Below are 16,519 nucleotides of genomic sequence, written 5' to 3'. Positions count from 1 at the left end.
TTTAAATGGAAAAAATAGGCTGGATTATAAAAATTAGAGCCTCTATCACAGTTTTACTCAATACACATCACCTAATTTGCATACTGAACTGCTCCTACAGACATAGTGAAAGGATCCTACCTTTGCACATTAGATGAACAAACTGGACTTGATTAAAAGAAGATGAATAATAGAATCAATTATCATCTTTGTTATATGAGTATCAAGACAATTATAACAAGCCTATACATTAAGTAGGGATTTAGGCTACAAGACAGATTTTAAAAATCTATTTAAAATGACACAGGCTGGAGAAAGGACAAGATGGTAAGTTGCTTGCCATGCACATGGATGACTCTGTTTCAGTTCCTAGTACCACATATGGTCCTGTCAACCCTGCAAAAAATGAGACCTGAGTGCAGAGCCAGAAGTAAGCCCTGAGCACTACCAACACAAATGATGTGAGCATAATACATCAGGAATTCTTCAATGATAAGCATGCATACATGCAATTTATAGTCATAGAATGATGAATATTAGGCCATAAGGAAATGTTATAATCTAGTGTTAGACTCTTGCTAAAAGGAAGAAAGAGGCTGCTACAGATGAGATAAGCTGTTTACTTCCCCTCATCAGGATCCCTCCCTGTCAGTGGCACTGGTAAGCCTGACTTGCCTCAGCATGGGTGGCAGTTCTGAGGTCAGAGCTCAGAGCCTCCTGCTTGTCCTGGAGGGTTCCTAAATCTGGCTTCTAAATTAACTTTGGCTGGGGACCTCAAATAACAGAGCTTCCAGTATCTTAGCACATAAAATCTAGGGGCACTAGGTGTTTTAATTTCCATCCTTGGCTTGACAGACAAGTGTTTTAAACTACAGAGTAAAAGGGTAGGGAGATAGCACAAGAGGTAGGGTGCTTGCCTTGTCTATGGCTTACCTAAACTCAATTCCCCTAGAACCCTTTATAGTCTTGAGTCCCCCTAAACCAGTAAATAAATAAATAATAGTCTGCAAAATTATTGTCTCAGTTAACTGTTTTACATAATTTACAAAATGAACTCATAGCTCATGATTTCTTCTGTTATGTTTTGTTTTTCAACTAATAATTTTAGCAAAACATTTTAGAAAAGAAATTATTTTCTCCAATTATTTACTCAACAATACTACTTTTACTTTCCTTTATAGTTTTCTTTTAATTTTCCCTAACTTGAAAATCTCTTAGAAAAAAAGGTAATTTGTATTGTTTGTTTGTTTGTTTATTGGGCCATACACAGCAGCATTCAGGCATTATTTCTGGCTCTGAGCTCAAAGATCACTCCTGACAGGCTTGGGGGAGTATATGGGATGCCCAGGTCAACCATATGCTATGGCTCTGGCCGCTAAAATACATTCTTGAACATGTACCACTTTCTCTCCAATCCTATCTTTCTGTACTCAGAAATGACTACTGGTGGTGCTCAGGGGACCATATAGGATGCTGAAGATCAAACTCGAGTTGGTTGCATGCTAGGCAAACACTTTACCTGCTCTCTCTCTCTCTCTCTCTCTCTCTCTCTCTCTCTCTCTCTATATATATATATATATATATATATATATATACACACCAGATATTCTCTCCTAGTTATTTTCAGCAATTTGAACCCAAAGGTAAGCTTTGCTAATTATAGAAGAAATATTTTTGAAGTTTACAAATCAGGTGATGATTTCAGAATAAGATTCAGAAATAAAAATGTCAGAAGATAATCTTAGAATTTTATTTTCAAACATTTACTGAAAGGCAGAAACTAGAATATTAATATCAAAGGATTACAAGTCTAATTTGCTGACTCCATTTTTTTTAAAACAGAAAATCCAGTATGATGAACTGGAGTCCTATGTGATCTGCCCCTTTCATCAAATAACTTAAGCCTATTAACAACTACTTTAATGGGAATTGGTCCAAGGGGAGTTCCACTAATTGCCCTGTGCTTTTAACTGTTCCAAGTACATATTACAATTGTTTGTTATAAGAATGACTAGATAGCAGATGTATGTTGTACATTAAGCACAACAGCCTAATAAATATTCCGCAGCACAGAAAAAAGCTCAGTCATTCTACATGATTATGAAGAGACAATATAAAAAACAAATCACTTCTTAAAGCAAAGCAAAGCAAAACATACTAGGAGTAATTTTGGCGAGAGGTACACAATAGAAGCTTTAAGTGCATAACTCTTTTTTTTGTCTTAATATACAGAGTTCGCATCTGATTGTGCCAGGAAGCCACGTATTTGTTGCTGGGGATCAGACTCAGAGAGATACAACATGTGTACTCATTGCCTTGAACCATACCCCATGGTTGTTTTTAAAGTTCACCTTTGTAAATCTCAAAGAACCAAATAAATGCAAAGATCTCAAGCTATAATTATGCTGTAAGTTTCTGAGGTAGAAGACAGATCTATTAATCCTGAAGTCTCCACCGGCATCTACTGCAGTTCTGGCATATAGCAAGCATTTAATAGATGTTTATTGATTGCTCATGACATATTAAGACTCACCACAATGATTAAAATAAATTCTGAATCTGCAACAGTTACTTGAATATGTGGGAAGCAGCATGAGAAAATGAAAGCCAGACACTTGGTCTGAAGACAAGTATAACCTTGAGCAAGTGGGTACATCTCAGCTTCAAGCTCCCTATTTGTAAAGTGAGAATGCTACTTACTTTGTACATATGGGGGATAAAATGAAATCATATATACCAGTCAAAGTCTAGGACAAAGGAGTGCTCAAAGAACAAAGTCATGTTGCTTTATAAAATTAAAAATATATTCACTAGAGCAGCAAATTATACATTGTTAGTCTTTCTTACCTTAGCATAATATCTATGACAACATTTATTAAGACAATGACAAAAATGGATGGATTTGTATGCTAAGCAACTATGATAATCAAACCACCATAACCATGAGATATAAAAGAATAAGGCTGTATTCTAAAGGAAAATATTATGCTTGTTTATTATTCAGAAATAAAATACTTGTTCAGCAGCTTTCAATTATTCAGAGAAACAACATTTTCTATACTCCATATCCTAGGAGCCTGTTATTCCTTACCAGTAACTCCCAGTGGATGAAGGCATATCACATCCAAAAAGTAACATATGGTGGACAGTATCCATGCTGGCATGTGGCTTGAAGTCAACTGTTAAGAGAAAATGACAGAGCAATATGAATAAATGCTACACTTTTGCATGCAAATGTCACATAAGATCTTACATCTGGCTCAAACATCTGGAGAGCTAGATAACAATGATGACTCAACTCATATAAAGTAAGTTCTTATTTCTATCTTATTATTTGAGATAATAACAATTTGATAATATAACTTAGAAGAATAGTAAACTATTACATAAAAAATCTTCAGAATAATAATAGGCTAAATATGCACATATTTATTGATGAAAGACACTTTACATGTAAAGAATATTCTATGGATATTAAAACTCCAGGCTGCATGCCCAATATAGTTCCTTCTACACAGGATAGCAAAGTACCAAGAACATAAAAACCTTGTACTGAAACAGAAACTATGAGTGGAAAGAGACATAAGCAAACGTATTAAAGACTTTTGATTTACTATATGACATTAAAAAAATAAAAACAGTAGTCACTGCAGTGTGATACCAAGAAGTTACTATAAAATAAAAAGCTAATGTAGAAAGTGTCTCTACAAACATACAGAAAAGAGAAAATTAATGATCCTGGATAAGCATTGTGCACTTGTTACAAGGATACTGAAATTTATACAATGCCAATTCCCCTTTCCTCCTAGTAGGGGTGGCTGAAACATTAAAATAAAAAAATCTGATCAGTGGGCTGGAGTGATAGCACAGCGGTTAGGGCATTTGCCTTGCATGAGGATGACCCTGATTGGATTCCTGGCATTCCATTCCATGTCCCACCCCCACCCCCCAAACATTCTAGGAGTAATTCCTGAGTGCATAGACAGGAATAAAGTCTGAGTATCTCTGGGTGTGGCCACAACTAAAATGCAAACAAACAGAAAGGAAAAAGAGAAGAGAGATGCAAGTTTTACTTTGGCTTTACCTCAAGGATCACTTTTAGTAGAGATTGGGAAACCATATATGGTGCTGTGATTAAACAGAGACCAATCACATACAACATAGTTGTCTTTACACCTATACTATCTCTCTGGCCCTGTGTAGTAAATTTTACTGAGAATTTAGCTATTGAGTGTAAAAATGTTTTTGAGGTGTCAGCTAAAATTCCAGCTGAAAAAATATAGAATCATATAATTTCTGTTCATAAATTGGATAGCTCAAGAGAGAGAGAGTGAGCGAGTGAGTGAGAGAGAAAGAAAGAGAGGAGAACATAATATATGTAGGCCCTAAGTTTGATTCTAGCACTGGAATAAAAAAGAGGTTAATAAATGATATATTTGGGACCTAAAGATGAAATCTTGAATAAGGATAAAAAGAAGAACTAAAGGTACCAGAGAGAGTGCTTAAGACAGTTTTTTTGTTGTTGTTGTTTTGTTTTATTTTGTTTTTGTTTTTTTGGGCCACACCTGGAGGCACTCTCAGTTCACTCCTGGCTTTCTGCTCAGAAATCGCTCCTGGCAAGCATGGAGGACTATATGGGAAGCCAGAATTAGAACCATCATCGGTCCTGGATCAGCTGCGTGCAAGACAAACATCCTATGGTTGTGCTCTCTCTCCAGCCCCTTGAGACAGTTTTTAGGGAAACTCTGAACTGGCACGATATGTGCAGGAGTCCCTAATGGACACATCTTTATATTAAACCTGTATTTCATTTTATTTTAGAAATGAGGTAAAACATGTTTTATGAAAGGGTGGCCTATCATTAATTTTATTAAATAAAATATTAATAAGCAAAATCTTATAGAAAGGACAGAGGAGACCCGCTGGGGTTTGCAATATACTGCAAAAACAGCAACTTGCAATTTCTGTGTCTTATATCTAGAAAGAAAGTCAATGGTTTTTATGTGATGGGATTATCTAATTGTCCTTTGTTAAGGGAAAAATTATTCAAAGCAAATCTTCTCTAGAAATTATCTATTTTTCTTTCATGTAGAATATTAAAAACCACTCTTTGCCCCACATTGAAATCTTGAGATATTCTTTAAATTTCATTCAATAATGAGACACAAACCAATATCCATAATTATAGAATAAAAAATTTTACACTTCTCCTTTACTTTCACTGATTCAGAAAATCAATAGCTAATATTTGTAAAAAAGATATTCCAAAAAAACCAGCAAAGATCAAGCAGTTTTATAATTGTAGCTCAGAGTAAATATTCTTTGCAAGGTGAAATGAGAAATATATGCCTCCAGAAAAAAATAATGCTGTATAAAAATGTAATTCTAAAACAAATTGTGGATGTCATAAAAATCAAAGAGGACTCGAACACTATTCCTGAAGAACCTGATGCAGGTGGTTAGGGAAAATCAATTAGGACAAAAAGAAGTTGACAGGTATATATCCAGGGCTTGCTCCATTTCTTCTTATGCTGATCCTTGCAAAACAAACCCCAACCCCCTGGAGAACAAGAATGAAGTGCATGGAGTGCAAGATACACATCAGACTAGACTAGAAATTTTAACATGTCACAAAGCAGATTGTAGAAACCAGTTTTCAAATCACCTCTTAAAAGAAATGGCCCTTTTCTTTCTCCATCACGGACCAAAGAAATAAAGGCTCAAAGAGGGAAGAAACATAGGGGGTAATTCTAGAGGATGATAATAAAAAACAACCGTGTTTAAGCATGTGAGTCTGACAGACAGAATAAACAAAAAGCAGCCCAAGGGTGTTAAGAAACTGGCAAAAAAAAATAATAAAATACAGTCTAGGGAGTGCAGGGGAACATTACATCGCATGATTGCAAGTGTCACTGACTTTCCTGGCTAATCATCAGATGAGAGTGGCTTCAGTGGAAACGGCCCATCCATCTCCATAGGTGTTAACTGTTCAGATTGCCTGGAGTACAAGATCAGAAGATTGTACAGGCAAGTACGTGTGAGCAAGTCCTGAGAACCAAATACTCTTGCCAAGGACTCTGACTCCCAAAATAGTAACTCATGCACGTTGATTAAAGACAGTACAAACTGGCAGTACAGTTTGGAGAGAATCTCAAAAGGATTCATCTGAAATGAAAGACTTAAAAGAATGTGCGTGGGTGACACACAGTGCAGAGATAACTAGGTCTTTTTTTCTGGAATTCTAAGAAAAATTGTCCTAACTGCATATGGTTGGTTGTTCAGGATACATGGCTTCTTTGAGCTAAAATCAGACTACAATTGGGGTCATAAAACTCCCTAAGAATGTAACCTAGGGGAAAAATTAATTTAGCACTTGGCTTTCTCCCCCATCCCTTTTTTATTTTTTTGGTTTCCAGATATCTAGGTCTGTACATTAAACTTTGATGTATCTGCTAGAACCAGGAGGTGAAAAGATTTCAAAATATTCACAGAGCCAAAAGATTTAGGAGATATCCATGTAACTATCACCAGCCTGGAATTGCTCGGGATATGAGAGGGGGCACTCTTTAGAGCTACAAATGTGCAGTAGGAATAGATAACCTATAGAAGTTAAAAAAAGAACTGATTTGCAATTGTAAGTTTGAATTAAAGCATTCTGGAGTTGTTGTCTACATTGTCATTAGACATAATTACTCTTAATTTTGGAATATTTTTCCCCAATGTGATCATATTAAATATAAATTTTTCATAAACTGGACATATTTTACATGTTAGTAAAGCATTTTTATCAACAGTACTTTAAAGCTGCTTTATGCAACATTCCCATGACCAATATCCCAAGTGTTCCCTCCCCCTCCCCCGACACCGGCCTGTACTCCAGACAGACTTTCTACTTCCCTCATTTAGTCAGATTTTTGTTATGATAGTTCTCAGTGTAATTATTTCTGTGACTGCATTAAATGAGCCCTGTGGTGAGCTTCATGTCATGTCCTCCTTTATTTTGTCTTTGAAAATCATTACACAAATGTTTATCATTTTTCTCAAAACCCATAGATGACGAAGACCATTGCACTGGTGAAGGATATATATAATATATATATAATATAATATATATAATTATATATATAAATCAAAAAAGAATAGATAAGGCCCCCCAATTCTTACCACAGGCTGTGTTCTTTACATTGACTATATAGAAAGAGGAGGTACAGTAAATGCACCCCATATACACCTCAACACAGGCCCTTTGCCTGGTCTGTATTGTGAATTGGGGGACAAAAAAAATAAACCTGCTTCTATGCACTAATATCAATCACAGGTGACTAGTTCCTTCTTTTCCTCCCTCCCTCCCTCCCTCCCTCCCTCCCTCCCTCCCTCCCTCCCTCCCTCCCTCCCTCCCTCCCTCCTTCCTTCCTCCCTCCCTCCCTCCCTCTCTCCCTCCCCCACTTGCCTCCCCTTACCTTTACTCCCCTCCCCTCATCTTCCTTCCCCCAAACCTCCCAGAACAAGACATGAGCTCTATACTAAAGCCTCTACTGACAGCATTTTCAGTGATTGACTAAAATCTGTGAGTGTCATCAACAGTTTCATAACCCAGCCATCTTGAATTGCTCTGCTTTTTTTTTTTTAAACATTTATCTTATTTTTAGACTTTTCTTTTTGGGTCATACCCATCAGAACTCAAGGCTTATTCCTAGCTCTGAGCTTAGAGATTGCTACCAGAAGGCTTTTTGTTTAAAGACTTACATGCAAGAACTGACTTTTAATACTTGAGTTTTATGACTTTGATTCCGGCCTTACTTTTAAATTCCTAAAGGAAGTAGCAAATCAATGCTTTTTTCTAAATAATTAATTGATAAATACCACATATGAGTGAAAGCAATCAGAGCAAAGGAACTAACCAGACTCAGAAAAAAGATGGTGATTCCTCGGGCAGAAGGTGGGAAGAGAGGGAAGAGGCCATTGCTTTACAGTGTGAATGGGACTAGATCTTTGATTGTCGGGAGAAGGCAGTAGCAACACTCAGAAAGATGTGCAGTATACTCTCTAAGAGGGTTCAAACCAATAGAAAATTAACAAAACTTTAATTTGAATAATAATAGTCACATTGTTTTAGTAAAAGTGATGTTTCATGCTATATTCTTTTACAAGTGATGTCTTATAACTGTTTTCTATCATACAGAAGTTAGCACTAACATTTGGAGTATGGAGGCATACACACTAAACTCAGAAAGTGTTCGGTAACTAAACATGTGTATATGATAGAATCAGTACTGTAACACTCTCAGTGTTTCTTCAAGTCATTTTCAATACTGCAAGAATTGAAAGGTGAAAGCCTCAAATATCCTAGTGTAAATGAGTTGTCATACTTAAAAACAAATGGTTGGCACTCAAATCTTAGTATTATAGCCATAAACACGTTTTTATTTCAAGCGAATAAAGATTATGGTTCCAAAACCATTCATAAAAACGGATGATAATACTCTAAATCGTAATGTAAGTGTAAGATATAACCAAATGTAATTGTTCATAACACTATAATTGGCCCAGGAAGTTTCAGATAAATGTGTGGCTCATTACAATATAGCCCATTTGGCAGCATGTTAAAAGACCTGCTACAATGGGATTCTATATTCTTCTACCAGCTTCCCACAATTTATAAAACCAATTCTGCACTGCAATAAAGATCCTTCCTTTGTAGAATTTTTTGTTTGTTTGAGGACCATAGCTGAAAGTGCTCAGAGTCAATTACTGGGTCAGTGCTCAGGGGTCACTCCAGGAGGGACTCAGAGGACTGCATGGGGTGATGGGAATCAAAACCGGGTTGACTATTTACCTAACTGTATATCATTACTCTGGCATTTGAAGATATTCAATCAGAATGTTTAAATGCAAACATTGTCATTCACTTCTGCTAACATGAATGATGAAGGACAGTTCAGAAAAAATACTGAATATGGTTTAGGGGACTCTAAATTACTTTTAAAAAATTAAAGAAGGGCCAGAATGATAGTAGAGCAGTTAGGGTGTTTAACTTGCACTGGATGACCCTGGTTTGATCCCTGACATCCCATATGGTCTCCACAGCCTCCCAGGAATGATTTCTGAGCACAGAGCCAAAAGTAATCCCTGACCGCCACTAAATATGGCCCCAAAACAAAAAATTAAGGAAAAAATAAGATACCTCAATAAGACCATAAGTTGAATATATATTTAAAGAGAAATCGTGAATATTACCACTGGAAAAAATTGAACACACAGAAAAAAATGAGTTAAATTTCCCATAATATACTTTTTAAAAGGGAGCTTTGTGATATGTGCCAGCATCAACAAAATAATCAAAAAATGGACCTCAGGCAAGTCGTGCAAGATAAAATTAATGCCTGCTTTCATAATGTCATCCCATAAAATCCCTTCCTGAGAACCTACAGAATCAAATCTATGTCCGCTTCTTGAAACCTATTAAGACCTGACAGCTAGGGTTGGAGAGATGGTGCAGTTGGTAGAACATGTGTCTTGCACATGGCTGAGTTGGGTTTGATTCCCAATACCCTTATGTTGCTCTGAGCTGGCCAGGAGTGATCCTTAAACTCAGAGCCAGGTGTAAGCCTTTGAGAACCTCTAGTTGTGCCCCTCCCCAAAACTGTACAAGTATAAGGTACCGACCTTGCAACCCATCTCATTTCCAGCAAGAGCCCCCAGCATCCACTCTTACATTCACTGGAGTGGATGTCTCTATCCCTAAGACATAGCCACTGGGCCGGCCCATGCTAGGCTCTATTATTTCTCACAACAATCTTAAATGCATGTTCCTTTCTCCCTTACATACACTAAGCCAAGAAGTTATTTGTCACCTAAAAAATGGAAAGACTACTATTAGTGTCCAGCATATTCTTTCACTGTCATAGGTGCTGAAATACTCTGCTCTGGAAAGAAAAATCTAAACCAGCTATCATACCAGATCATAAAGCAAGCTTGCTTATATCTATCCAGAATTTTATTCTGGCTGCAACATTTTACACTGGTAATTTTTTGAGAGTCAGCACTAACATCCCTACTGAAAAACTGAAATGGGCATTTCAGAATGTGTTCAGTGTAAAGAACCCCAGGCCACTGAAAGACATTTACAATTTAAACTGGCTTTATACCTGAATGGCACTTGTACTGAGATCAGGTCGTGGCAGTAATAGTATTTTGGAATTATTGCATTAAAAGAGCTAAGCCAACAAGTTAGTAACTTTTGGTGGTATGTGTAATTTTATATAAAATTTATCTGTAGGGGACGAAGTTGTGGTGCAAGTGGTAGGGCATTTGCCTTGCATGCACTAACCTAGGACGGACTGTGGTTCGATCCCTGGCATCCCATATGGTCCCCCAAGCCAGGAATGATTTCTGAGCACAGAGCCAGGAGTAACCCCTGAGCTTCACTGGGTGTGCCCCCCCAACAAATTTATCTATAACATTACATTAGTTTCAAATAAATAAAATGATTCAACATTTGTATGGATTTCAAAAATCTAGTGCATAACCATAAACTCTAGTAATCTCTAGGTATATCATAAAGTCACAAACCTATAAACTCCTAGTAATCTCTAGATGTATCTAAATTGAATTCTCAGCTTTGTTATGTATAATGAAATGGTTCCTATTCTTCTCTCTTCCCCCTTTTTTAAACTTGATAATTGGGGGCTGGGTTGAGTAGTGGAGGGAATGACTGGAAATATGCTTGGTGGTCAAAGCCTAGGGGAAATTTAAAGCACAAAGGACAGGGCTCATAGTAATCTAGTCTCTTTTAAGTCCAGGTTCTCAGAGACCTCTGATGCCTTATTTATATTAATTTGTTTGTTTGTTTGTTTGTTTTTTTAAGTAACTTTGCCTTAGAAATGGAAAAATCCTTCTAGGGCTCATGAAAAATGTCCAATAGTCATGTGAGACAGAGTCTTTATTATTTATTTGGAGAAAAATCCTAGGTGAAAAAAAAGGAAAAGGACAAAAAGTTAACTAATTGGCAGCAGAAAGTTAATGGTAGTTGCAAGGGATGGGGATCATCTCCATGCTCTCCTGGTCCTATTTGCTGTGTAGATATGTGAGCAATGTTTATGCCCAGACTTAGTTGGTATATGACTTGGTTTACTGGCCCATCTGAGTGATAAAAAATAGGTTGTTCCAGCATAGTTTAAAGTCACCAATATTACCTTCAAGTGATGTTTTGGAAAGGGCACCTGTGGAAATATGTCTAGCGAACAATTCTGTATTAGAAGGTAGATGTTCAACATTCAAGAGAGAAGCCCAAGAAAGTGAAAAGCAATGATTCATTAGTTTAATTTTGATCTCTTTCTATACCCAATGGTTTCTATCTCATTTGTATAGTGCAGTGTGATAGATAGGTACCTGCCATTGTTCACTAAAAAAAAGACACATTTATTTACTGGTCATCCATGTGAAGAAAAGCAAGTGGATGAAGATGACAGTCAAATTTCTTGGCTGAGTGGGCTCCTGTCAGAACCAATTCCTCCAAGTGTCTGTAAAACACCTTTTAGACAGTATCACAGTTCAGTGGCCAAATGCAGATTTTATCACCCTATCATCTATCCTGAATGTGATCTGTCTTATTAGAACAATAAACAAAAGCAATGCACTAGGGAAAGCTATGATTTTATTCAAAATATAAAGATTACACTAATCTTCATTAAAGTATTTCCCCAAGTACCTACTTTAATTCACATTTAATGAATCAATATATACATGAACACATTAAATGTGCTGTGTGAGTTCACATGCAAATATGAGAGGCAGATGAATAGCTAAATTTCATGACTATTGTAATGATGGTATTTTCTAAAAATGGAGAAATATGCTTCTCTGAAAAGGGTTCTATAATTAGTCACACATGCACCGAGTCTGGATCAAATATAATTTTGAGTTGAGAGTGTTTTTGTTCTCATAAGTTATATGAATTGTTCTCTGCCTTTTATGATTTTCTTCAGAAATCTGAAAAGCAAAAATGTCTTATGTTGCAACAATGCATATTTCTGCCTTCTAGGATTCTGCCAGTACATGAATTCCTTGAATACTCAAATCCTCACTCCTAGGCCAGCATTGGCTGAATTGCAAGCTTGATGAATATATAAACAAGTAGCTTTTGAAAATTTAACGATTCTCTCATTATACTAAAAGTATTATAGCTTAAATTTAAAAGGAATACTGTCTACAATTTGTTACATTGACTTAGAAAATAGCTGAGGGATAGGAGCAACGGTTCAGCATGGAAGTGCTTGCCTTGTAAGTGACCAACCTGGGTTCAATATCCTGTATTCCACAAGGTCCCCCAAGCACTTCTAGGAGTAATTCCTGAGCTAAGAATCAGAAAAAAAAAAAAAAGAAAGAAAATAACTGAGAAATAACATTTCCTAAAAGTTTTCATAGGTGAAGCAGTAATTGAGTCCTACTATATAGCAGCTTACAATTTATTGGCATTCAAAATTTTAAAGACACAGATACTGAAAAATGAGTGTCAAAGAGTAAGAAACTTCAGGAAGTAGCTATCATTGATCTTAATAGATCTGCATTTTCAAGAATCCAGAGACACACACTTTGAGACAACCTGTATAACGTCTGATTCTTGGACAAGCAGCAAAGTGTCTGCTCTGGCAGTCTAAGAAAGATAAGAGAACTCTCCAACACACATAGCCACCCCCAGACCCCTTTCCTTCTGCAAATCATCAACTGCTAATGAGTACTGGGTTTTGTTTTGGAAAATGATTTGACTGTACTGTAAAATGTTCCAGAGTGCTGTTTACAGGTAGTGAGGGAAGGTACAGACCTGTAAAGACTGAAAGGATGTACAAGTTGAATACCACAAATAATGAGTTAAAGAGTGTGAGTCTTATTCCTGAATAATGGAATAAACACAGCTTTTAGTGGGTTAGTGTCTGGCTCTAAGATAAGCAAACCATGGCTGGTGGGAGGATGAGTATATGACAAGGATTCCATAAAAATATATGTTCCTACCACACACTCAAAACAAAGACAAATATCTTCCTCTGCTTCTCTTACTATGCAAGAGGACTATGCACAGGCAGAGCTAGTTGGAAATTATGCTGGACAAAAACTAGGTGGCTGAAGTAATGTGATCTGCACAATATTCTCCATTCAGAAACGGTATTTCAAAACACAGTGCCTAAAAGGAAAGAGAGAGTCACAGAGACAGATTCAGAGAGCCAAGCAAGGAAAAACAGAGAGAGAGAAACGGAGATAGAAAGAGAAGATAAAAGTTGGGTAGAGAGTGAAAGGAAACCGATACACATGGAAATATACACTGGTAAATGAATGGGTGTGGAACACTGTATGACTTAAACTCTATCCTGAAGGGCTTTGTAACTGTGCATCACATGGTGATTCAATTAATAAAAAGAGAAATTAATAATGCATACACATGTTCTTTAATCATCTCTTTATATAAGTGACTGGTATTTATCTGTTATTAATTTTGTCATTTAAAATATCCAAAACCGTTTTTATGGTTGCTGGATTATGCATCAATGGTAGTGTCATCAAAAAACAAACTAAAAGGTGAAATGAACGTTCTGAACATGTCATGAATTCAATAATATACATGCAATCTCCCAACAAGAAAGTAAAGAAGAATTAATAAAAATAGTTATTAATCTTTAAAGATCTGATAAGCACCTTAGAATGAGATTGACTTAATATAAGAAGGGAGTTGTCTAAGGCAATGTAGAACTTTTAGCACCAAATTTCTCAGTCTTTTATCTGTTTCCTGTTGTCATTTTTATTGATTGAATTTACTCACTTTACTTTCAATTTCCAATAATGTGAAAACAAGCACATCTGTATTAGGGGAGCAATAATCAAATTCCACATATCTTTGGTGTCACCACCTTTCAAATCATATACTACCAATACCAGCAGGTCCTTGAAACAAAGCAGTAGCCTATTAATTTAAAGACTCGTACTCTCGCTATAGAATGTGGCGATCTATTTTTACAGGTGTGGAGAATCCCATTATACACTCAAAGCTAGTGTGAAACAGGAGGAATCAAATGTACACTGAATATGGAGAGGGGGGATAGCAGGGAAGATATAAAATCAAAAACAAACTTTCAAGTGAAACTTCTTTTTATGGTTTGCAGTTGTCCTCAATTTTTTTAAACAAGGGACCAGTTCACTGTCCCTCAGACCATTGGAGGGCTGGACTATAGTAAAAACAAAAATTATAAACAAATTCCCATGCACACTGCATATATCTTATTTTGAAGTGAAGAAACAAAATGGGAACAAATACAGTATGTGGCCCATAGGCCATAGTTTGAAGACCACTGAGTAGAGTATATTTTTCCTAGGCCACCTTACTGCTAATGTTTCAATGATACATTATACATTTAAAACCACGAATTATCTGTGTCACTGAAAGCACCACAACTGGGAACTAAAATAATTTTTCTCAAAATGTACGTGCATCACCAATCCCATCTTTGTTTCTTAGTAATGTTCAAATATCAAAAGGATCAATAGTCAAGCTACATTCAACTTCCCAAAGTCTGTTTTCTATACTTAGATCTACCATGGAGTAAATTTTGTTTAAAGGATGTTGCTATGGGCTATTTTGTTTATATCTGTTTTGACTGCCACCAAAGTGTATGAAAAAACATAAATGTACATTGTCTGGCTTTCCAGGTTTATAATGTCTATTCCTATGGGAATAACTCATAACAATTCATCCTGGGATGACCGTAAGCTACCGGCTGCATTTTAAAATTCACATAATAGCCTTTTCAGGCAGCCCACTTGAAGACCAGTTTCAAGAGACCCATGTACAACTCTCATTATCATTGCCTTCTCTTCAAATCAGCATCTCTAACCAGAAGTGAGGGGTTGTGTGGAGACTCACAAATTCATGAATAATTTACCAATGCACCTCTTCTCTAAACAGTTAAAGTCTGTCATAGGGACATTTAAATTAAAACAACCAAGATGAAAACAGCTGGTGCTTTGTCAATTTTTTTCCCTATTGAGTTACAGCCTCACTTGGGGAAGGGATTGCCATTTAAAGCGTCTCTTATTCCTTATCATAAACAATAGTACTAAGGTTCCTTTTGTCTTTTTTTCCCATCTTTCCTTCTCCCCTCTCTCCTTCCTTTCTTTCTATCTGTCTCACAGGTAAAATCTTATATTTCCCAATGCTGATTCTAAACTGCATTGATTTAAAGCATGAACCAGAAGGTAAATACAATCTGTTAGTGGAGTAGAATTAAGCATCCAGCCACAGACATAAAGTCAATAGCATACAAACAGGACCACATGGCAATGACAGCCATGGACATCTGCATGCAACCCAGTAACTAATATTACTCATGAATCTCTCTAGATACACTTTGTAATCTTGTCTCTTGGTAGCTCTCTCTCTAGTTTGTTTCTGCACTAGGCATGATAAATGAATCTGAGAAACTGACAGTAAGATTAATATGTTCATAACCATCAAAGAGAATCTTTCACTGATTTCAAATAGCTGTCCTTCCTTAAGTGTACACCTCTGTACATCATCCAATGAATACTTACTCACGAAGGCTTCCTCTTCCACTGGCAAACGCATTGACATGCAGAAGTACGTATCAGACTATTAAAAAGAGAATACAAAATCCAAATTAGGCTGCTGATTTAAAAAAAAAGAAATAGGAGTGATCAATATTTGGGAGTTCATGACTGAGAAAGTGTTACCAAATCTGGGGTGGTGAAGGATGATAACTTCCTTAAACTTTTTGTCTAAGACTCTCTTCCCCCCCAAAAAAAGACATTCCATTTATAAGCTCAATTATCATGAACGATATTTCTGGTACTGTCATAACTATGAGGAAGCACTTTAGGCAACTGTATAAAATGACTGAAATAATTTGATGGATTTGAATTTAAGATGGTTTTAACTATCTCTAACACTTACCTAATTATTTAATATTCATTTTATTGAATCACTTTACAACTATCCCAAATATTAATGATAAATAATACTACACTTTTAGCCAAAAGGCCTAAAAGTGATAATGATAAGTAACAAATTAATGAAAAAATTAAATAATGAACAAAAGTTAGTCTACAATGTAATGTTATACTTGGTGGATTCTCCCTTTAAAAATTTTAAGTAGCACACTGAAGAAATAAACATTCATACAAAGTATCCTTTCTTTTCTAAGTGTTGATCTCTTTTCTAAAGGGCCATTTTCTGTAATCAAATATACTTAAAATAAATTTTTTGTGACAAAAATTTTAATTTAAATATAATGGGTTTCTACTGATCCATTCTATTTCCTGAATAGAAATCTACAGGCAACTAAGCATGTGCTACTGTTAATATGTCCAGTACAAATAGAGGCTGAATTCAGTAATTCAAACTTGAAGAATTATTACTGCATAAGATTTAAATCAAGAGATGCCACTAACATTAATATCATTTATAACAACATTTAGAGAATAACCATTCTCTAAACCTGCCTACCTGTTGGTACTAAAAATTGTAAAATAATTA

At 36.0% G+C, this 16,519-nt stretch overlaps 1 protein-coding gene and 1 non-coding gene across 7 annotated transcripts in view; one reads left to right on the top strand and one right to left on the bottom strand.

Annotated features, from left to right (window-relative positions):
* The window catches only part of PAM (peptidylglycine alpha-amidating monooxygenase), a 190,889-nt gene that overhangs the window by 135,321 nt on the left and 39,049 nt on the right, over positions 1-16,519 (bottom strand). For all 6 annotated transcript variants that reach the window (XM_049769116.1, XM_049769118.1, XM_049769119.1 and 3 more), the window contains exons 3-4: positions 15,559-15,616; positions 3,071-3,158 (exon numbers count right to left, since the gene is read on the bottom strand). In XM_049769116.1, the coding sequence (XP_049625073.1) occupies positions 3,071-3,158; positions 15,559-15,616 (146 nt within the window). The remainder of the gene's footprint in view (positions 1-3,070; positions 3,159-15,558; positions 15,617-16,519) is intronic.
* On the top strand, positions 7,127-7,259 carry LOC126002608 (small nucleolar RNA SNORA51). Its single transcript, XR_007493292.1, has one exon. It is a non-coding gene; the product is annotated as a small nucleolar RNA SNORA51 (small nucleolar RNA).

Source organism: Suncus etruscus, chromosome 2, assembly GCF_024139225.1.
Source record: "Suncus etruscus isolate mSunEtr1 chromosome 2, mSunEtr1.pri.cur, whole genome shotgun sequence".
Lineage (NCBI taxonomy): Eukaryota > Metazoa > Chordata > Mammalia > Eulipotyphla > Soricidae > Suncus > Suncus etruscus.
The sequence above is the reverse complement of the archived record's forward strand: the minus strand, read 5'-3'. Positions and strand labels throughout refer to the sequence as shown.